This window comes from Microtus ochrogaster, chromosome 18 (genome assembly GCF_000317375.1).
Source record: "Microtus ochrogaster isolate Prairie Vole_2 chromosome 18, MicOch1.0, whole genome shotgun sequence".
Lineage (NCBI taxonomy): Eukaryota > Metazoa > Chordata > Mammalia > Rodentia > Cricetidae > Microtus > Microtus ochrogaster.
In genome coordinates, this window is record NC_022020.1 from 2,215,054 (window position 1) to 2,238,413 (window position 23,360).

At 39.3% G+C, this 23,360-nt stretch overlaps 1 protein-coding gene across 1 annotated transcript in view; it reads left to right on the top strand.

The window, feature by feature from the left end:
• Positions 1-23,360, top strand: part of Tpgs2 (tubulin polyglutamylase complex subunit 2) — a 39,936-nt gene that overhangs the window by 538 nt on the left and 16,038 nt on the right. The window contains exons 2-3 of the mRNA XM_005355729.3: positions 9,962-10,041; positions 21,619-21,706. Of these exons, the coding sequence (XP_005355786.1) occupies positions 9,962-10,041; positions 21,619-21,706 (168 nt within the window). The remainder of the gene's footprint in view (positions 1-9,961; positions 10,042-21,618; positions 21,707-23,360) is intronic.

A 23,360-nucleotide genomic window follows, 5' to 3' on the forward strand; every position in this document is an offset into this window, starting at 1 on the left:
GCACTTCCCTGCAGAGCACCTAGCCCTGGAGAGGAGCTGACCACGCTGAAGGAGCTGAGAGTTGTTCTTTCGGTTGGACATTAGTGAACTAACCACCGCAAACTGAGGGTGTGAGACAAACTCACACATTCACTTCCTAACCGCCCAGAGCGAATCGGTAATATTTCCCTGACTAATCGGAGGTAGCAGAGACCGAGAGGTACCTGGCCTTTCTGGGTCGCGAAGGAGAATCGTTTCCCAGAAATGATTCTAGATTTTCTGAGATAAAGGGAGGGGTCAGGATAAAGCTGCCTAAGCCAGTGACCCACAAGGCCCCTGTGTGATCTGTTTCCATCTTCTTCACTGCTTTGACCATCGTGGGATCTGCTGTTGAGGCTTTAAAGACACTAAACTTGTTCCTAGTTACCTCCATTTGCAGTTAGCCCGGCCTTCCGCCTGGAATTGTCTCCCTTTCATCATTAAAATTTCTGATCAAATTAGTATTATCTCTGGTAAATTTGACTCCCCCCCCCCTTTTTCATTTTAGCAGCAACTATTAGCACTGTGTTCAATTATGTGTTTATTTAGCCATTGTTTATAATATAAATCTGAGACCAGGCCTGATTTACCCTAGGAATGTGAGATTTGTTTAATATGTAAAAACTAATGTAATAGAATGTTAGTAGAATAAAGGGCAACACTTACATCATCATTGACTGCCAAAATGGTACTTGAAAAAATCCAGCACCCTTTGACTGAAAAAAAAAAAACTTAGAAATAGACTATTCCAGTAATATTGACACTCCTTTTCAATCCCGTCCCTGGGAAAGGAGTATAATGCTGATCACAAAGTCAGGCTGTGCTACTAATGAGATTTTTTCCCTCAAACTCAAACCAAAAAAGAATTAAATACAGAATTTTATCGTCTTGATAAAGTGCATTTGTGAAAAATCCCATAGCTAACATCATGTTGACAGACTACCTGCTTTACTCTTAAGATCAAGAACAACAACAAAATATGCTCAAAGTTTAGCAAAGCTGGTTCAGGTTTGCTAATGCACCAGGCTCAGTTCCAGCAGAAAGAGATAAAGCAAAATCAACAAAGGAAAAAGTATAGGCATGGAGGATAAGGAGACCCTGTGGAAGTTTTGAAGAGTTCTCTAACTGAAACCACACGGGACATACTTCATCTCCCTAGCAACATGTTTATAACAGTGTGTCTGAAATGTAGGTCTGGAGAGCACTCTTAAACTGTAGAGTCCAAAATTTATTGGCAGTTTTTGATTTGGACATCCTTTATCTAGTATGTACCAAGTTCTGGTGTCCCAAAAAGAAAAGCTTTTATTCAACACACTTTAGCTGCATTAACAGTTTGGAGATAGTGAGCCAGGTTCCTTTAACAATGATGGGAACAAAACTCTAAGAACTCTAGCTTCTCAGATGCCATCCTGTAACACCTGATTCTGTGTTACCCCCTCGGTACAGTTCGGGCGCCACTGTACTGTATGCGAGTCGGGCAAGGGCCTGGAGATTGAAAGAACACACAAAGAGACCTGGGTCATTCGAAAGGAGATCAGCCAAATGCCATTAATTCAACCTTGGGGAAATCCTTATATACCTAGCTGCTGCACAAGGATTTCTGCCTAGGCAGGTGGGAAATTACCACACCAAAGGTGGAGTCAGCAATGCCCTACAGCTAATCACCAGGTGGGGCAGAGGGAGCACAGGAACAAACAGAATGCTTTAGTTAGCTGACCAGAAACTGTCCTCAAGATGAACCCCAGGAACAAGGGTAGACCCCGGCCCTACACCATCCAAGAGCCAAGCTTACAAAAAGGCCTTGTAAAGGATTGCAATCTTGGTGTACTATGCTTGATCTTTTCAATCTTCGCATTTCTACTCAGCATTGTACTGGAGATTTTGGTCAGGAAATAAAAATAAATTTTAAGGGGAGATGTAAAGATAACTCTGTGAATGATATGCCCTTACATATTAACCCTAAGGAATTCACACATGTGCACACACACGTAGCAAAAGGCAATACAAAAATGAAATTAGGAAAGCAGCTGTTTACAATCTGACCAAAGGAATAAACTAGAAATATGTAAACAAAGAAGTCCATGACTTTTGCACTGAAATAGTAAATAGTAAATAAACAAAATGAGTGAGAAGAAATGTCATCATTATAGAAGACTAGCTTTTCCCCAGGTGGATCAACAAACTTAGGAACTGCAGTTGCTATCAAATCTCAACCGCCTCCATTGCAGAAGCTAACAAATTATGCAGAAGTTAATATCTAAATATAAGAGACTAAGAATAACCAAAACAGTCTTGGAACAGAAGAACAAAGTTCCTCTTGCACATTCTTTTCTCTTTCTCTTTGAAAATTTGCTATATTGAAGATGACTAAAAGTTTGAGAGATAGTAATACTAATGATTATAAATAATGCGAACAATTATGCTGCTGATTTCTACACTTACATGTGATAAAAGGATAAATTTTATGTAACATAGTTACTACATTGAAGATAATTTATTACAAAATTATAGTGATAGTTTTTTAAAGGGATACTGGCATAAAGAAAAAAATACAGATCAATGGTATGGAATTGAAACTCAAAAACTAGCTGTCATGTTTAAGCTTTATTTTTTTTGTTTTATTTTATTTGACTTTTTTCAAAAACCAAAACAAACTATCTTTTTTCATTTTATATACCAATCCCAATTCCCTTCCTTCCTCCCATTCCTTCCACATCCTCTCCATATCCCCCCTTCACGTCCCGTCATCCCCATCCACTCCTCAGAGAGGGTTAGGCACATTGCTTTGAGGAAGGACCAAGGCCCTCCCTACTATATCTAGGCCGAGCAAGGTATCCATCCAAAGAGAATGGGTTCCAAAAAAAACAGTACAAGCAGTAGAGATAAATCCAGGTGTCACTGCCAGTGGCCTCACAGTCTGCCCCAGCCATACAACTGTCACCCACATTCAGAGGGCCTAGTCTGATCCTATGTTGGCAGACTTTCCCATGAAGCGAGAAATTTCAAAGACAGTTCCGCCAATATTGGCAGTTTGTAATGTAGGAGCCTAAGTTACTCTTAGGAGAGATAAGAATATCTTCTATTTATTAGCAAACAGAAACTTTCTCCAAGCCTCTGGAGAATGAGAGTTTTTGTCTAAATGCTTGACCTTGGTTAAAGGACTTTCTTAGGATGTCAGACATTCCATTATTGAATATTGAAGGTTTTTTTATATGGCTTAGTTTATCAAAATAGCTAAAGTTTAAAAGTGAGCAAAGACAAAACTAGACAAATATTACTGTGAACCAGAGTAGTGTTATGCCCAGATGACAGAGTCCCCCAAAGACCACCAAAGAGTCAGCATCTGTATGCAAAAGCAAAAAGCCTTTATTCAAACTCGAGCTTGGACCCTCTGTGTGTCCAATGCAGTGGTAAGAGATCAGAGAGCCTTGAACTCAATCGGGGTGGAGTTTTTATCATAGCAGAGGTTGGGGTTAGGGGGTTTCTAAGGTTCAAATTGATTGGCTGACATTAGTCTTGGGGTGTCTTGGTGAAATGGGTTGGCTCTGTGCTAGGTTGAGGGACATCTGGCGATCCTATCTTCAATGGTTGAAACTTAGATATTTCCTTCGGAATGTTAGATATTTTCCACTTGGGTGCCAATTGGTCCAGTCCTGAGTGGTCTCAGTTTGTGGGCTTTCCTAAAATCAGGTGCTGCTTTAGGGTAAATCGAAACTCAGGCCTACTTTTTGGCTGTTCTCTATTGAGCCTTTTGTGGCAACAGTATAACCAAGCTGCCCTGGGCCCTACAAGTAGACCTTGGGAATTTATAAATCTTGATTATCAAATATATCATATTTATCAAGCATATTTTACTTTATAAATTTTCTAGAAACCTAGTATTCACTTGTATGGGAGTAGGCAGAGTTAGTTATGCTATATGGTTCCACAGTGGCAGGAATTTTTTCCAAAACATTATTTTGTTTAAACAGGATATCATTGTACACACTTTCATCCTTCCAACCCCACACAAAATTTCCCAGAGGGAAAGGCATAAGAGAACACCCATAACACATAGTGAGAATTATTAAAAATGAAAATAAAAGGGTACTGGAGAATTATGATCCCCAAAGTCAAAATGCTGCAACTTCCTCAAGTAGCAGTGGTTGCCATGCAGTCCATGCCAAGTAGGGGATTAAATTTGGAGGAGAAGGACAAATAGGTGAAGATTTGCAGTTAGCCTTCTTCCCTGGTCAGAGCAGCCTCTGGTTTTCCAGGGATTGATTGCCTACTGGAGTTAGGGTCAGGGAGAAAAGTTAGGGGAAGATCTGGTCGATCTACTGAAGATGGGGGTTGGGGAGTAAGGGAGGATGCAGCAGGTGGTCAGGGATGAGACTGGGGGATTAGATTTGGGGGAGAGGACTGATAGGCAAAGATCTGCAGTTAACCTACTGGCTTCCCTGACTGGGGTCAATAGAAATTTTTTTTTTTTAATTGAGAAAAGGAAAAAAAAAAGTATCCGCCTCCTCCCAGCCTCCCATTTCCCTTCCCCTCCTCCCACCCTTCTCCCCCTCCCTCTCCAGTCCATAGAGCAGTCAGGGTTCCCTGCCCTGTGGAAAGTCCAAGGTCCGCCCCCTCCGTCCATGTCTAGGAAGGTGAACAACCAAACAGGCTAGGCTCCCACAAAGCCAGAACACGAAGTAGGGTCAAAACCCCGTGCCATTGTCCTTGGCTTCTCATCAGCCCTCATTGTTCGCCATGTTCAGAGAGTCTGGTTTTATCCCATGCTTTTTCAGTCACAGTCCAGCTGACCTTGGTGAGCTCCCAATAGATCAGCCCCATTGTCTCAGTGGGTGGGTGCGCCCCTCATAGTCATACAAAGCAATAGATAACTGATACATGCTATAATATAAATTCAGCTTGAAAACAAAATGAAAGATTTTCAGGTGCAAAGTATTATATCATGGATGATTCTGTTTAGTTGATGGATTCTGTTTACATGAAGATGCCCAAAACAGGCAAAGCTGTAGAGTCTAAAGTATATTAAGGGTTGCTAGAGCCTAATGAGAAAGGGTTCAGAGGCGTGACTGCTAATAGATATGATGTTACTTCTCGGTATAATGATGTACACAATTCCATTAAAACACCGGACTTACTAATTTTATGTAATTTAAAGGAGTAAACTTTATGGTATGGGAATTATGTCTTAATAATGCTAATTTTAAAAAGAAGAATTTTTTAAAAAATAGCCATTACAAGAATTCTTACTCTGAACACAATTATTATGAAGCCTAGGAAATATAAACCTTTAATATGTTAAAGGATAAAATGATAAAAGGGACCTTATTCAGGTAAGCTTAATTAAGCTAAAGATGCCCTTTAAAACAGGCTGCTAACAAAAAGTGATGCCAAAGAGATATGAAATATGGGATAGTTTGTAATGTTCTTGTCTGCTTAAAGATGTGCGGAACCACTTGACAGGAAGTAAAGGCCTTCACAGCAGTAACGTTGGTCTTCATATCAATTAAGAATATGGAAACTATAACCCTACTACAACTATAAAGAGCCGAGCTCTTTGAAAAACATAAATGAGCCAACAAGATGAGTCCATGCTCCAAATAAAAGCATAATGGCTGACAACTGAGCAATCAGTGAAACAATTGAGTGTAGAACCCAGTCATACCATGCCAGGCTTCTGGACTACAGAATTGTGAACTAATAGAGTGGTATTTAAAGCTGCAGATTCATGCTGATTGCTTACCAATGCAAAACCAATATATTCCCCAAATGTTTTAAGCAACAAACAAACAAGCAAACAAACATGATAGTCTGTAGGGATGGCTCTGCAGTTGATTATTAACTGCTCTTCCAGAGGACTTGGGTCTGCAGCACCCACATAGTGGCTCATAATAACCTATAACTCCAGTATTAGAGCATCTGATGCCTTCTTCTAGGCTCCACGGGCCCTGCATACATGCAGTGCGCAGACATATATGCATACATACACCCATATAAATAAAAATAAACAATAAAGGGAGGCTGTAGCCAGGATGTAAAATAAATAGATGAATTTAAAAATGAATAATAAAAATTATATACATATATATGTCCATACATATATATACACATACACATATATGTATATGGGGTTATGTGTGTAGCATAAATGAATACTGACAAAAGACTTAAATCTAGGTCAAAACCCAGTTCAACTATTTGTAGTTTCCAAAAGCGTACACAAAGCGGGCTGAATCAAAACTGCTAATGAAAGATTTTTACATGTCTACATCAGCCATTGATGGGGACTCAAAGACAGTAGTACTCACACAGTATTTTTTATGTTATTAATCAGTAAGAAGAAAAGACATATCAAGTAGAGTTGAGTCAAGAGGAATCTTGCACAAGCTTACGAAGTTTTTCCTGCAATGAGTGGTCACACAGAATATATTCCTTCCTTAACTAGTCAGATGCTACAGTATGTGTGTAGTATTTCTATACAAGGAAGGCTACTTAAAAACCCAAAATTCTTATCTGGATATGTAGTTTAGTAACAAAGCACTAGTTTAGAAAACACAAAATTCTATATCCAATCTCCAGTGTGTGTACAAGTACACACACAGAAAGACAAAATTCCAGTGATGTAATGGGGTCTAGTCCTATAGGAAAAGCAATTGATCACATCTATCAAGATTTCAGATTCCCAAAAGAATAGCATGTTAGTGGTTCAGTGCCACATATGAAATATTAAATATTAAAAAGTGTGTGTGGCGGGGATGGAGGAGTTCCCATTGACCAGACTCACAAGCTAGTCTTCCTGTGATATTACTAACTTTAGTTTGAGCTTTCTTTGTTAACTAATTTTCTATGTTGTCCAACCACCTCTACACCTGTACTGTCTGTCCCCATCCTCTAATGGGGACATTACTTTGTTCCTGGATTCAAATATACTCTTGCCTAACTGACTTTAGTTTATATAATAACTTTTTTGATATTCTTATCTAACTAAAGATTGTCTTTATCTTCTTCCTCTGGCTCTTACAGACTGTGTTGTCATTTCTTGTATTACAAAGCCTTCCAAAGTTGTTTGTTCGTTGGCCACAATTCTTGTCATTTAAATGACATCTTTCAGACCTGTATGTAGTGATGAGACGAGCTTTTCGTCCCACCTGGCTCCCACACGGCTAGCTTTACACCCGAAATAACAACATACAAATTGTATTCATTTAAACACTACCTGGCTCATTAGCTCTAGCCTCTTACTGGCGAATTCTCACATCTTGGTTAACCCATTTCTAATAATCTGTGTAGCACCACGAGATGGTGGCTTACTGGGAAGATTCTAACCTGTATCCATCTTGGGCCTGAGCTTCATGGCGACTGCCTCATTGCCTTCTTCCCAGCATTCTGTTCTGTCTTCTCCGCCTATCTAAGCTGCTGTCCTAACAGAGGCCAAGGCAGTCTCTTTATTTGACCAATGAAAGTAACACATAGACAGAATGTAGCCTACCTACATCACCTGTAAGTATATCTCAGTTTTGAGCAAGTCACCTTTTCTGAGCCCTCAAACTATTAGTACTTTTTAAGATTCTTAATTGCAAATGATAGAACGTAGTGTAGCTAGATTAAAGCTAAAATTACAATTTATTCAAGGATCAACTAAGGGGCATGGACCTACGAAATCTTTAGTAAAGTGAAAAACCTGCTGTTTAAAGGAGATATTGAATAGGAAATACCTATAATTAGTGTAATGAAGCTGGCGGGAAAGAAATTATGTCACTCTTGCTACTGCTATCACCACTATAGTGACTCCTTGAAATCAAATTATGTTTCCAAGAAAACCGAGTTTGTCTATTTGCCTGCTGTCTCACCTACTAATTACTTGTCCAGATTTTATAAGAGTAGGTTTCTATAGAGGAATTGACTTCACCTGGCGGACTTTAGTTTTATTGGATTCTGAAAACTGTAGTCATTAGCTGATCAGTCTCTAAAGCACAAGAATGCAAACTTGGAAGGAACAAAGTAGGTCTCCATTGAACCAGAAAGCAGAAATTGCCACATCATTCCACAAGATCCAGATCAACTGGACATTATTTTTGACATCTTTAATGTGTTCAGTCTTCATAGACCTCCTGCCTCTAACTACTATGGTACTCAGGATCAGGAAAATTAGAGATCAGTGCAAACCAGAGTAATCTAAAGTGGTTTTGTGGTAGAGGTAGAACATGAAATATATGTAAACAGAAGCATGGACACACTTGTATATGTGTATCAGAAAGCAGCTACAACATAATTGAATATGAGTAAAGATTTAGTTTGGGGGTGATTAGAGACATAGAGAAAATGAGAAAACTGATACTGGAGTAAAGGTTCGGACAATGAAAGATAAAAATCAAACAAAAACATTAAAACCCATATTTTGCCAACCAAACGTGTTGAGCAAGATTTGTAGCATGCCAAGAACAGATCAGAACAAGAAGAGGGTTTGTGGTGTGATTTTTTTATCATGGTTTGCAGTAGCCATGATGTAAGGGTGACGGCAGTGAGAATGATGCATGCAGTATCACAGAAAGTAGGTAGACTTTCCATTAGTTACTAGGTCTGCCGTAAAAAGTACCATAGACTGAGTGGCTTTGAATGGTAGCTGTTTACTCTCTCAGAATTCTAGAAGCCTAGAGCCTGAAATTAAGGATGTTAACAGGGCACTGTGAAACCATTTCTTTTTATCTTCCTGATAGTTGGCTGGTAGTGGTCTTGTTCTTTATTTTATGAACGAGGATTCATATCCTCTACATATGTATGGGAGGAGATGCTTGTTTGTCCCGGCCACCCAGAACCGAAATAATCACACAAAAACTATTAATTAAATCACTGCTTGGTCCATTAGCTCTAACTTCTTATTGGCTAACTCTTACATATTAATTTAATCCATCTCCATTAATCTGTGTATCACCACGTGGCTGTGGCTTACGGGCTAAAGTTCCAGCGTCTAATTCTGGAGGCAGCTCCATGGCCTCCATCTCCCTTTCCACCTTTCTTCTCCCAGCATTCCATCCAGTTTTCCCCCACCTAGCTCTGTTCCCCTATAGCTCTGCTATAGGCCCAAAGCAGTATTCTTTATTCAATAAAAGCAACACATCATAGACAGAAGGACCTCCCACACCACACATCAAAACTGCATAGCAGTCTTTGCTCATTGTGCCATCTCCCCAACCCCAGCTTTGAATTTGTTTGTTTGTTTAGGCATTATTTGCAGCTTGGACTTACCTGAAACTCACTACTACAGTATAGCCTTGACTTCTCTTAGATCTAGCTCCCTCGTTCTGGCAAGTACTTCAATAAAGTTTGGTACCACCATGCCTAGCCTAGCCTAGTCTAGCTTTTAAATTCTGAACTCCATCAAGTAGAATAACATGTCCAGTAGATAAATTTTATTTAGAAGAAAATTAAACCAAGTCCTTTTTTTTTAAAAATCAGGGTTGTCTTGGCTGTCTTGGAACTTGCTATATGTAGACCATATTGGCCTCAATCTCACAGATACCTGCCTGCTTGCCTCTGATTCCTGAGTGCTGGATTAAAGTACTGTATCACTGTGCCTGGATAAATTGTATTTCTTCTAGAAACTTAAAGAGGTGTTATTCCTTATTCCTTTTAACTGTGTATATACCAAGAGATCCAATGTGTAATCACTGAAAGTTTAGAATCTCTGTATGTTATTCAACTAGATAAATGTAAAGGGTAGAGACAGTTTAGTTGTGGTCTTCCTTTGGGGTATGCTGGGTCCTACAGGTTATGGTACTGGGGCTTTGAGGGATGAGCCAGTCCTTTACTTTGCTCATAGGGGATGTAAATGCTCATCAGAAGGATTTGACAGCCATAGAGTAGTAATCAACACGTAACCAACCTAAAGTACAGAATGTGTGAGCAGGCTAGCTACAACTTTATACCGTATTTTTTCTTCTTCCAGAATCTTCCCCAGGTGTGACAGAAGTAAGCATAATAGAAAAGCTACCTGCTGAACGTCATATGATTTCTTCATGGGAACAAGTAAGTTTCTGTGTAGAATCTTCATCTTTCAACAAAGAGAGGTCAATTTAAATGCCCCTGGAAAGGAATAATTAAAGCAAGAAACTTATTATCATGTCAGATCACAGCTTCTATTCCATTCCACTTTCCCAACAAAGTGTTTTCTTGGACCCTGGGAATCTATGAAAGCAATGGATGTTTAGGTTGTATATATACACAACAAACTACAAGTTCAGCTGTGGAAGAGAAAGGTACCTATTAGTATGCGTCATGCTAGACAGAAAATGGTTAAGTGTTGCAGAAACCACTAACAGATCTGTGTGGCTGATGCTTCCCAGCTTCCCTCTGCAAGTTTATCAGACCTAAATGCTTTTCATTATCTGGACTTTTCATGGTTTGTATATAATGAAAGAATCTGCCTTTGAATTTTCACAACATCCCGGGGCCAAGAGAACCACAATATTATTAAGCATCTTAGTGACATTGCATAGTTACAGAGTCCCTGACAGTTCTTGGGTTAGACTCTCCAGTGCAGTATAGTGATGATGAAACTACAGCGCACAGAGACCCAACAATTTGGCAAAATACCTTTTTTTTCAGCCTTATTTAGATCATGGCCATAGATTCTAAGTTTTCTTGCAGATAAGTCCTTCACACACTCTTGCTGTACATATATTGTAAACGTTTACCAAGTGACAAGTGACAGTCCTCTTCAGCCCCCCAAACTCTTACTCTTCCAGTTAATGCTTCATTTCTCCCTCTGTGGTACACTGATAACTTCCTTATAGGGGCTTGTTCATCTCTTTAACATCTAAATAAGACAAAGCGAAATCTTCAGTATGTTTCTCCTTCTAGCTGCTTGGTCATCTCTCCTTTGCATGCAAAGCATGTAGAAAATGTGTCAAAGTCAAGATTCAGGAAGTATTTTCTGTTCAAGGAACAAATAGTTTAGGCTCTGTGGCATCTCAGTTGTCACAGCAACTCATTTTTGCTGTGGGAACAAACATTGAAAGCAACCAACAATATACAAGTCTGTGACTTGTTGAATAATTTTGGTGCAGAGGACCTTGTGCTACAGTTTTCCAAGCCCTGGTCTAAACAAGTGTCCTTTTTTCCATCCCCCAATTATTCTCTAACTCTCTGCAGCCTTTCTTCCTCTTCTGCCATTCCTTGGCACCACTCTGTCACATTGTCTCCTTGTCTAAGTTAGTGTCAGGGTAATGCTGGCTTTGTAAATGAATTTGAAAGGGTTGCCTCTTTTCAATATGTTGGAATACTTTGAGAAGAAATAAAAATAGTTTTCCTTAAATATATGGTAAAGTCTGCAATAAAGCCATACAGTTCTGGGTTTTCTCTATTGGGAGACTTTATTACTGCTCTATTCTTACTCATTATTGGTCTATTCATGCTTTATGTGTTCTCCTGGTTCTAATTTTTTGTTTAGTAAGAAATTTCCTCTAGCAATTCAGCTTTATTCTTATTTTTCTCATTCCTTTGTTTTATTATTAGAGTCTGTATTTGAAGTCTTTTCTGTATGTCTTTGTAGGCACTGACTGATATAAATGTCTCTCTTAGTACTGCTTTTGTTATACCTTGTAAATTTTTTTAGTAATATACTTTAAGTTTTATGTTATCCTTTGTGGTGGATTGGAAAAAAATGGCACCCAAAGGAAGTGGTGCTATTAGGAGGTGTGGCCTTGTTAGAGGAATTGTGTCACTGTGGTAGTGGGCACAAGATACTACCCAGTGTCTCAGACCACTTCCTGTTGCCAGTGAGTCAAGATGTAAGCACTCCCAGCTCCTTCTCTAGCAACATGTCTGCCTGCATGCCGCCATACTCCCTGTCATGATGATAATGGGCAAACCTCTGAACTGTAAGTGGGCTACCACAAGGAAATGTTTCTAACAGTTGCTATGGTCATGGTATCTCTTCACAGTAATAGAAACCCAATTAAGACCCCCTTGGTTTTTTTTGTTTGTTTATTTTTTTGCCTTTTGTAATCCTTTTTTAAATTTGTTTAAAACAATCTTTTTATTTCACATACCAATCCCAGTTACCCTCCTTGTACTCCCCCTACTTTCTCCCCACCTCACCCCTCATCCACTTGTCAGAGGTCTCCCATGGGAAGTCAACAAAGTCTGTCACATCACTTTGAGGCAGGACCAAGGTCCTCACTCCTGTATCTAGGCTGAGCAAGGTATCCCTCCACAGGGAATAGGTTCCAAAAAGCCAGTTTATGCACTAGGGGAAAATCCTGGTCCTACTGCCAGTGGCCCCATGAACTGTCCAGGCCACACAACTGTCACCCATATTCAGAGGGCTTAGTTCAGTCCTATGCAGGTTTTCCAGTTGTCAGTCTGGAGTCAGTAAACCGCCACTCACTAAGGTCAATTGTTTCTGTGGGTTTCCCCATCATGGACTTGACCCCTTTGGTCATATTATTGCTCCTCCATCCCTTCGATTGGACCCTGGGAGCTCAGCCCAGTGCTTAGCTGAGACACTCTTGTTTTAGGAAATATTTACATTTCACTTTGATTTCTTTATTCATTCAATTTTCTCTGAAGAGAATGTTGTTTAACTGAATATTTGTATTTTCTTAAGTCCTTCTTACTGATTTCCATTGTGGTCAAAATTTTCTTTAAATTTCATGAGACTTGTTTTACAGTTGATCATAATTTCCTTATAGAATGTTCCATGTGCTAATAAAAAGAATGTTATTCTGCATTTTTTGTTGAAATGAACTATAGATGTGTGTTATGTCCATAAGGTCTGAAGTATAGTTTAACTCTGATTTTTTTTCTTGATTGTTATGAATGATTTGTCCACTGGTAAAAATCATCTGTTAATAAAATTGCTTCAGTGCCTGGCTATTGTTAGTTTAGAATCTGTTCCTCTGTTAGAGTAAGTGTCTTTATTAAATATTTGGTATTATGTATTATGGTAGTTTGAATGTAATTGGCCCCCATAATTCAAAAGAGAATAGCACTATTAGGAGGTTGGCATTGGTGCAGTAGATATGATCTTGTTGGAAGAAGTATCTGTCGGGGACAGACTTTGTGGTAGTTTTTGCTTAAGCTTTGCTTGGTGTCATAGTAACTTCCGATCAAGATAGAGCCAATACCATGTCTGCCTGCACACTGCCCATGATTAAAATGGACTGAACCTCTGAACTGTAAGCTGACACCTCAATTAAATGTTGTCCTTTGTAAGAGTTGCCATGGTCATGGTGTCTTTTCACAGCAATAGAAACCCTAAGATACATACATACATACACACTCACATATGTATATATATTTATATGCTTCCTTTTGTTGAATTGATCCATTTTCTTTTATATAGTGACCTTCATCTCTTTCTACAGTTTCTGACTTAAAGTCTATTTTATATGATACAAGTTAACAAGCTACTCCTATTCACTTTTGATTTCTTTTTGTATGTCATAGTGTTCAGTTTTCCATTACTATACTGAATATATGAAATAAATCAACTTGAAAAGAGGAAAAGCTTGTTTTGACGCATGGTTTTGGAGATTTCAATCTATAGTTTCTTAGCTGTTTGCTTTGGGGCCTTTGTAAAGATGGTATATCCTGGCTGGAGTGTGTAGTAAAGAAAGCTGTTTACTTCATAGCAACTGAAAGACAGAGGAGGGAAAGGGAGAGGCTGAAATTCCATTATCCCCTTTAAGGACATGCTCCCAGTGATCTAAGACTTCCAATTAGAAACATTTAAAGAAGTATGCTGTTAAGCTCTTCTGTTTTACTTTAGTTTAAGGTAGAGAAACAAATCAAGTCTGTCTTACAATTTTGGAGGTTTAATCAATCATGGCAGGCAGAGTATGGCAAAGCAGAGCAGCTTCTATCATGGTGTCCAGGAAACAAAAAGAGAATTGCCGGTGCTGTTGGGATTCTCCTTTCCTGCTTTGTACTCCACCAGGACCTTGTCTTATGGGATACTGCCCACACACACACACATTTAGGATGGGTCTCCTGCCTGGTAATGCTGCCTAGGAACACTCTAGCATACATATCCAGATGTACGTTTTACTAATCTAGGTACTTCACTAGTTCGATAAAAATGTTTCTGTTCTTAAATTACTTTTATACTTTAGATAGTTTTCTTGTACCATGTGATTTACTTTTCTTTCCTTGTTGGAATACATTAGGACAGTGGATCTCAACCTGTGGATCTCAACCCCTTTGGCAAACCTCTGTCTCCAAAAATATTTACATTATGACTCATAGCAGTAGAAAAATTATAGTTGCGAAGTAGCAATGAAATAATTTTATGGTTGGGAGTCAACACAACATGAGGAATTGTATTAAAGGGCCACAGCCTTAGGAAGGCTGAGAACCACTGCATTATTTCAGCCTTCAAACTTCCTAGACTGGGGATATTAGTCTCTTCACCAAGACCTTGAGCTTCCTAGACTGAATTATGAGTATCTGTACCAAGATTTGGTATTTTTTTCCAATTGCCAATTATTTTCAGCAATTACTTCCTTGCATACATTTTCTTTGCTTCTCCCTTCTTCTGAATTCTCATAATAGTTTTCAGTCTTGATGGTGGCCTGTGCATTTGAAAAGCTTTTTTTAATTCTTGGAAATCTTCCTTCTGCTTGATCTATTCTGCTGGTGAGACTATAACTGTATTATTATTTAGCTTGTTAGCTCCAGAATTCCTGTTTGCTGCCTTCTTATAATATTTATTTCTTTGTTCATTCTCATCTTACATCTTAAAATTTTTCCCTTTAAAACCATGCAGCTGACTTCTTTCTTAAGTAGTAAATTGCTTTTCTTTTCTTTGGGATCTATTGCTAGAACATTGTGTTCTTTAGAGCTATTTTACTTTGCTTTGCTTCATTTCATGTTTCTTGTATCATTTTTTCATGTGTTTTTTTGTGGCTTTTTTTCTAGAGTTTTTGTTTTGTTTTGTTCTGCATCTGGTAAGTCAGTTGCTTACCCTAATTTTTATAGAATGATTTTTACAATAAAAAATTTTATAGTTCTGTTCTAGAATATTGGCTAAATATGCTACATTGAGTTCGACTACACGTTGACACTTCAGTTTCTATGTGATTTCTTCAGCAGTAATCAAAGCTGGTGATATCTGCAGGTAATTCCCTGATCTCTGCTGCAGTAGTTGCCAAATTCTCACAACACCTGAGATACAGGACTTTTAGATGCAACAGATTTACTACAGCTCTGGACATGATGCACCAAGCTAGGTGTGGGGTACCTGTCGATTTTTATAGGTCACTTTGTGTGGGGTACTATCACAGCATGCCCAGCAGTGGAATACACTGTTAGTATGAGAGATTCTTGTTCACTAGAACATCCATTGGGCTCAGACCAACTACTTGCTAGTGTCCAAGAGCTCCAGAGGTATTGTCTGCAGGTTATCTGGTGCCAACTTCTGCAGACAAGCTTCCCAGCTGTTTCCGAGGAACAAGGGTGATGAGCAGGGCATCGCCTTCATTTTTCAAGGCATCAGCAGGCCAAGCTTCTAAGGTCAAGGTGTTCAGCTGCCTCTTGTCTTTTGAAAAATAACTGTGGTTTTTGCCTGGGCTTCACTGAGCCAAGCCACTCAAAGAATGCTGCTCAGTCATCCCTACCACCAGCCTTGAATTCCCAGATGAGTGGAACCACCTGTCTGCTTCCCAAGGCATTTGTAGGTTGAACTTCTCAAGGTGGCTGCCAAGCTATTTTGGGAGCTAAGAGTCAACAATTAAAGTCTCCTAAGCTGCTGGGACAGCTTCCTAACTATTTCCCGGTACCCTTGGTGGGAAAGGTCCCATGGTATTGCTATTCAATAGGAGGCTGAATGGATGAGAGCAGAATTTGTGTAGTACTCTTTCTCTAGGTATCGCTGTGATGTTATGGCATATGGTACTCAGGGAACTCTCCAAACTGAGCTTAGGAACTAAACTGTTTTAGCAGCAAATACCTTGGTTTCTGGGGTATGAGTAGGATTTATTATGAGCCTCTTCTTACTACTCTTTTCTTATCCAGTCAGTCCATTTAGGTTGATCTAGAGATGGAATGGTAGATGTGTTCTTAGTTTCCTCCAAGAAGGCCACTACATTTTCCTGAGCTCTTCAGCATCTCTACTCTTCCTCAGACACCCAGTGGGATAGCTGCTATTGGTGTTTTCTTTGTTTGTTCATTTGTTTGTGTCTCCAGTTAGAAGGTAGTTTTCCAGGCCAATTTACTACACATAAATCTTTTGGATGCTAAAGCGCCACTATCTTCTGACCTCCCCTCCTCCTCAGGGGACCTTCCTGGTCTTCTTTGTCCATCAAAGATCCACACATGTTGTTCATTTTTCTCTGTATAATGCTAGCAATAGCTTAGACAAAGAGTATTGTTATTATGTAAGAAGTCTTGTGATGGGCAGTTTGAGTTGCTTCATCAGACAGTATTAAGCCACTGTTTCTGAAATTCTTGTGCCCTTTTCGTTTGTGCTAGCTAGATGACTGCTAGACTTACCCCTGTCACCTAGAGCTCAAGGCAGGAAGAAAAGCTGATTCCATGTCTGTCACTTTTGACCAGAAAAGTGAAAGATTGCTCAAAAACCTCCTCTTTGAACTGTGTTTACATCAGTCTGCAGCCTGGATTGCAGAAGTCTTAAAAAGCAAGTGTTTAATAGGATACAGTGCTCTTTAGTTAAGAGAGTGTTCTGTCAAGGATGAAGAGGAAGGTGGGTTTGCATTAGCAGTCCATGTATAACCCAGCCTCCTCTTGGTTCATTCACAGTTTCTAGTGCCCAACCTATAGTAATGTCATAATAGATACTTAATAAATGATGGATTAATGAATGAATTAGATTAAAACAAATCAGGAGACTATAAGACTGTGACATTATAGCCTGGCTGTTTATGCAGAGTCCTAAAATAGAAGGTACCACACCATGAGCTCTGAAGCCAGGTTGCTGCCTTTGCAAAGACCTCCCTGACAATCCTGCTTCAGAATCTTAATTGGGTAAGCCTTAATTGGGCATTATTGACCTGAAGGTTATCTTAGCTGAATTTTATCAGAGCCTCAGCAATGCAAGTATTGACCCCTAGATAAGACAAATTTTAGAATTGTTTTTAATTGTGTACAGAAGAGTCTTCAGCACTTTATCTTTGTCTCCAGACTCTTAGAGACTCTTAGACCATACTCACTAAAAAGGTTTCAATAAACCACCTCCTCTGCCTTTTTCGAGGAAGAACTTTGAAGATGCTTTTAAGAATTGTCCTAGGAATTTCATACCATCACGCCACAACCCAGGTTTTTCCGCCACTAGAGAACGTCCTCTCGAAGAAGACTTTAAGTAGATAAATTTGTACTCATTGCTTCAGAGTGCCAGTATTATTTTCATGTGCCTTCTTGGTGGGCTTCATGAGAAACCTTTTATTTGGCTGTATTTGCAACAGGAACTCAAGATTGTCAGCTTAGCAAAGACAAGTACCTGTTTCAAAATTAATACCCCTCCCTGCCCCTTTGTATCTTTTGTCCTATGCCCTTCCCAGATAAAATAACTCAATGGTAGAGGGAACAGTAGCATACAAGATTATGTAGAAGTAGGCAGGTGAGCAAGAGACAGTGAGCAGCTCCTCCCCTACCTTGAGGTATAGACAATTCCGATGAAGAGTTTCTAGAAATTCAGTTCCTAAAACGGATTGTGTAATAGTAGAGTTTCTAGTGGGTTCCGTTTTTAGTGTAGTTTAAAGAAATTTGTGGTTAGAGCAGAAAGCATTGTAAGAGGAGAGCTATGTTACAGAACCCTGCCTTGCGCTGGAATACATGATTTCCGTGTTGCTGGTCTGCAGGGTTATTCCTGACTTTTTCTTTAGCTCCTCCCTCCAATCTTCATTATGTCCCCTTTTCATTCACTTCCTGTCCATTATCTTCTTTCTCGTTCCTTCCCATCTCTGCCACCAAAGGTGGGGAGCAAAAGGAAAGAGTGAGTATGTATTTGTTGTGGGAAGATGCCCTCTGAAGTAGGTAGGCTGTTCTCCCCACCCCAGGAAAAGCCAACTTTATGTTGGCTGAAAGAGAAAATAAAATATCAGCAAGTGAGTCATTGGCCAGGGCAGATAAACCACCTAAATATAGTACCCTGAAAACTTCACTAAATAGAGCTTGCTGTGACAGGAGGCCCTGTCAGGACCATGGGTGCCTGGAACAGAAAGACCTGTAGCAAAGCTACCTTAAAGGCCAGGCAAGGACCCACCAGTCACTGTTAGAAGAATAGTGAAGATTTAGTGTGTTTCATGAAATTTGGTTTACTTCACAATTTATATGCTGAGGTTAGTACTTGAAATATTTTATTTTGATAGTTTACTCTGATTTGTGAATTTTGAATAATTCTTTAAAAAAATTTAGCTCATTCAGTAAAGTACTGACACAGCATGAGGGCCTATATTTGATACCAGAACCCATGGGGGTGGGGGGAGCCAAGTGTGGTGGTTGCACTTGTAACCCTAATTCAGTGAGAGTCCTTGTATCAAAAAGCAAAAAGATAGACATCACCTGAAGAATGACACCCAAGGTTAGCCTCTAGCATCCATGGGCATATAGGTTTATACTATGCGTTCTCTCTTTCTCTCACACACACACATACACACTGCTTGTATAAAGTAATGTCTTTCTTGGTGAGACAAATATATTACATCAGCAAATGAGTACTTAGTACTACTGGAATTCTACTAGCCCTTTCTGCAGGTATCGCATAAACTGTTTATTAAGACTAGCTGGAAGAGCTGAGCATAGTGGTGCACTCTGCAATCCCAGCAATTCTGAAAGCTGAAGCAGAGGAATCAAGAGGTAGAGGGCCACCTGAGCTACAGAGCAAGGCACAGGCAAGCGTGTGTGCGTGCACACACACACACATCATATAATATATGTATATGCATGTATATACTCTATGGTATACATATGTGTATAAATATATCTTATGTACATGTATATACATATATATGTGTGTTACATGTGTGTATATATTATATGCTATGTACGTGTGTATTTATGTATGTATAAATGTGTATATATAAACTATGCCCCTACCATCCTGGTTTTTCTGCTGGTCCAAAATAAAAAAGGCTAGAAGTCTCAAGTTTGTGTTTCTCTGTCAGTAGATGGTACCAGCAGCCAAAATCTGTAAGTAGGTCTTAGCCTCTTAGAGCTACAGAAGTAATCATTTTTTTAATTGAAAAATTTCTTTTCACACAATAGATTTTGTTCATGTTTTTCTCCTTCCCCAATTCGTCCCAGATTCAACTTACCTATTTACCCACCCAACTTCACATTCTTTTCCTTTTTCTGTCTGTTTCAAAAAACAAAACAAAGTAAGAAGCAGAAACCCTACAAAAATGGAAATCAAAACAATCAAAAGACTGATAAGACAAAAAAAAATGCCAAGGCAAAATGTAATGAAACAAAAAGTCTACAAAGATCCTATCGAGTTTGTTTTGTGTTGGCTAACTACTCCTGTGCTCAGGGCCTACCCTAGAGTGTGATTGATGTACCTTGTGAGATTCCACTTGTGAACACTGATTTTCCCTTTGTTAGCCAGTATCAATTATAGATGGCTCCTTGGCTAGAAATAGGACCCTGTGTCTACTTTCCCTTCTGAGTGCCCAGACACTGTCTGGCTTGAACCTGAGCAGGTCTTATGCGTGCTACTACAGTCTCGATGAGTTCTTCAGTCCTATTGTATCTTGAAGACACTATTTCCTTGGAGTAATCCATCACCTCTGGTTCATACAATTTTTTTGACTCCTTCATAGTTCTCTGAGCCTTGGATGGGGGTGGGAGGCTGATGAAGATATTCCCTCTAAGACTGAGTGCTGCAAAGTCTCTCGTCTCTCGTCTCTCCCTCTTTGCACATTGTCCAGGTGTGGTCTCTGATAATTCCCATCTACTGCAAGAGGAAGCTTCTCTGATATGGATTGAGCAAGGCACTGATCTATGGGTATAGTTGTGTGCCATTAGAAGTCATATGCATACTATGTTCCTTTAGCAGAATAAGTAGTGGGTATTCCCTTAGGTCCATAACCTGTCTAGTCTTGGGTTCTTGGTCATCTTAGCAACATGAGGTACAGATTCCATCTCATTAAATCAAATCAAAAGGTTACCTCCATAACATTTGTGCCACTATTATACCAGTATATCTTGCAGACAAGTCACTATTTTGTAGGTCACAAGGGTTTGTAGCTCTGTGGTATTGATGATAACCTTTTTTCTTCCAGTAGATCTTTTCTGCTGACTCTCTCAGAAGTTAGAATCTTAACAATTCATAACTGCAGGTGTCCTATTGAAAGTCTCAAGAGTGAACAGAAGACACTAAAATCAAGCCCTGCTTAAGCTAATATACTAAGTAGAAAATAAAACCTTAGAATCTCGTAAGTGTGATTGGGAAGTATTTGGTTTAAAAAATAAACACACATACACACACATAACAAACAACAAGCAACAGAAAAGAAATTTAGAAAATTCACTTAAATGAAAACTGCTGTCCATTTTATAACTGACAAATGCTGCTTAAAATCACCTATAAGCCTAAGTTTTCACATAAAATCTTGAAGATGTTACCATAACTTCTCAGTCTTCTTTTTTTCTATCAGGTTGTGCCTTCCCCACCTCAAGTGTTCTGTAGATTTCACCTTAGAGTGTATTCTTAAACCTAGATTAGCCATTTAAACGATAGTGCCCAAGGTCACTCAACTAATGGCTGAGTTTGAAAATGAACCCAGATTGTCCTGCTGCAGAACACCACACTTAGTATTTAGGACTGACAGTATGACCCAAAGTGAAGGATGTACATAGTGGTCGGTATCACACCTTATAAGGATCCACAAAGCCAGAAGCTTGGAGTTGCTACTATATTGTCTTTTTGCCTTCATAACCATGTCAGAAATTACTGGAAAAGATTCCAGAAAGAACCTAAAGAACTTAACCTCTCTCGCAATTCAGGGATTTGGGTTAAGTAGAGAAGACTAATCAGGCCTGTACATAGATGTAAGTGAGTTAGATTTTAAGGCTTGTTCCTGTTACTGCCTGAAAAAAACACTAAGCTGTTCCTTTATTCTCCACACCTCCAGTTTGGGTGACATTTTTTATCCATATGAAATACTTTTGTATATCCTATTGTAATCTTTGTGTTAAGAACTGTCAACATAGATTCATGTTAGTAAATGCTGTGGAAATAACATACACGGCACACTTTTAAGGTATTTTCCTGTCCAATAATTTGTCTCAAAATACATGTACATGGATCTGCAGTTTATGGCAATCTGCTCTGATAATGTCACACTTTACTTGGAACATTCTCTTGCTACATCCCATTGTCCCCTCTTAGCTTTTACTCCCTTTGAACACCCTCTCCAGCTAACATATCATGACAGAACAGAGACCTAATCTGCTTTATCCGGACGCACACAAAAACACACTGGCAACTGTTTGCTAGGCCCAGTACCTGTCTAGTAATTTTATAGGTTATCCAACTTCCTACATGGAGGATAAAGAAGATGGTTAACATTCTATGCAAAACTCTGAGACATTGCCTTCATCTGCTCTCCAAGCCCTGGCCTAACACCAAGCAATTTCTGATTCTAGAAAAACAACTGTGTAATGCCTGAAGATGTGAGAAACTTCTATTTGATGACCAATGGTTTTCATATGACATGGAGTGTGAAGCTGGATGGTAAGTCAGCCTCCTTGATGTTGGAGAACACTCTCCTGGTAGAGGTTAGATGAGCAGCTCTGAAGGTCCTTAGAATTGTAAGATCTTTTCATCTATACTACTCTTGTGGGTCTCAAGTGTCAAATCCAGAAGCTGTGATCCCCTCCCCTCCAATGCTAATCAATGCTATCAGTGCTTTCCCTACTCTTACAGTGTTTGAGCCTGAGTTGTCCTGATCTAGAAGCCCAGTTTAGAGACTTCTTGCTAGAGGAAAATAATTAGTCACCACATAGAGAACCCAACCAACTCAAACATAAAGCATCTGAGAACTTTGTAGCTACAGCAATACTTTCTACTTTCCTTGAAACAGCTGACCAAGCTCCAAATGTCATTCTTACCATTGTGCAACTTTAAGACTCTAACCCTCAAACCAGGGCTTCTCTTTTTTTACATCAATCACCTCAGCCTACATCACCAAACACCTTTGTCCAGGCTTTTATCTAAGCCATGTATCTATACCTAAACATTTGCATTGCAGATGTAGAAACCCAGCTTGTTACATGTCAGAGATATCAGATAGTATGTAAAATGTGAAAGGTGGTAGACCCTACATATATATGAAAATTCTTCAAAAAGTTCATAAGTTAGGAAGTCCTGAAGTACCCTTTGGGACCCAGCATGTGCCTGGCACAGTCTTACCAGATGTGACCTCAAAGAAGCCTTCATTTCTTTATACTCTAGCTACATCTCTACATGTTCTTGGGCTTAGGGAAGCACCTATAGCTCCCCACTGCTGTTGATAAGAAGGAGTGACTTCTGTTACACAGAAAAGCCACACAACTGACTTCTCTCTTCCATATCTTTGCCTTCTGCTAGTACATCTGAGTTGACTTTTTTGATGATTTCTAAAACTTCTGTATCTTGTACCTAGCCAGAGGTACTTTTTATAGATTATTAATGAATGTATGATATTAGCTTTACCAAAATCATTCTATTCAGTGGACTAAAAACCTTGTTCATACTTGTAATATCTTCTTCTGTTACTTTATTTCTCAATCACAGTCTTTATATCCCATTACTAAATGGCTTAATGCAGTGACAGAAAAGGCAACAGAGCTGAAGAGATGACTGGGTGGTTAAGAGCATTTACTGTTCTTCCAGAGGGTCTAAGTTTGGTTCCTAAGCATCCATGTAACTCATAATCACCTGTAAATCCAGCTCTATGGGACCCAGTGACTCTTCTGGCCTCCATGAGCATCCATACATATGCCAGACACTCGCATACACATAAAAATTAATTAAAGGTAGTAGAGGTGGCCTTTAATATTTACTTTAGTGATCTTTCCTGGTATTCCATGATCTGTATTCCTTTGCTCATTCTAGCCTTTTTAGATTTCTGAGTTTTTGTTTGCCATTCTTTATTCATCATCTTATATCAACAGGGTTCTATTATGGCTCAGTGGTTAAGAGCACTGCCTGCTCTTCCAAAAGTCCCAAGTTCAATTCCTAGCAACTACATGGTAGCTCACAATCATTTGTCATGAGATCTGGTGCCCTCTTGAGGGAAAGACCTGGTCAGCAGTCCTCATCAATTAGACCATTAAACCCAATATGGACAAGTTCAACAGAACCACCATATATAGGCTGCCCATGTGTGCTTCAGCATTGCCAGGGC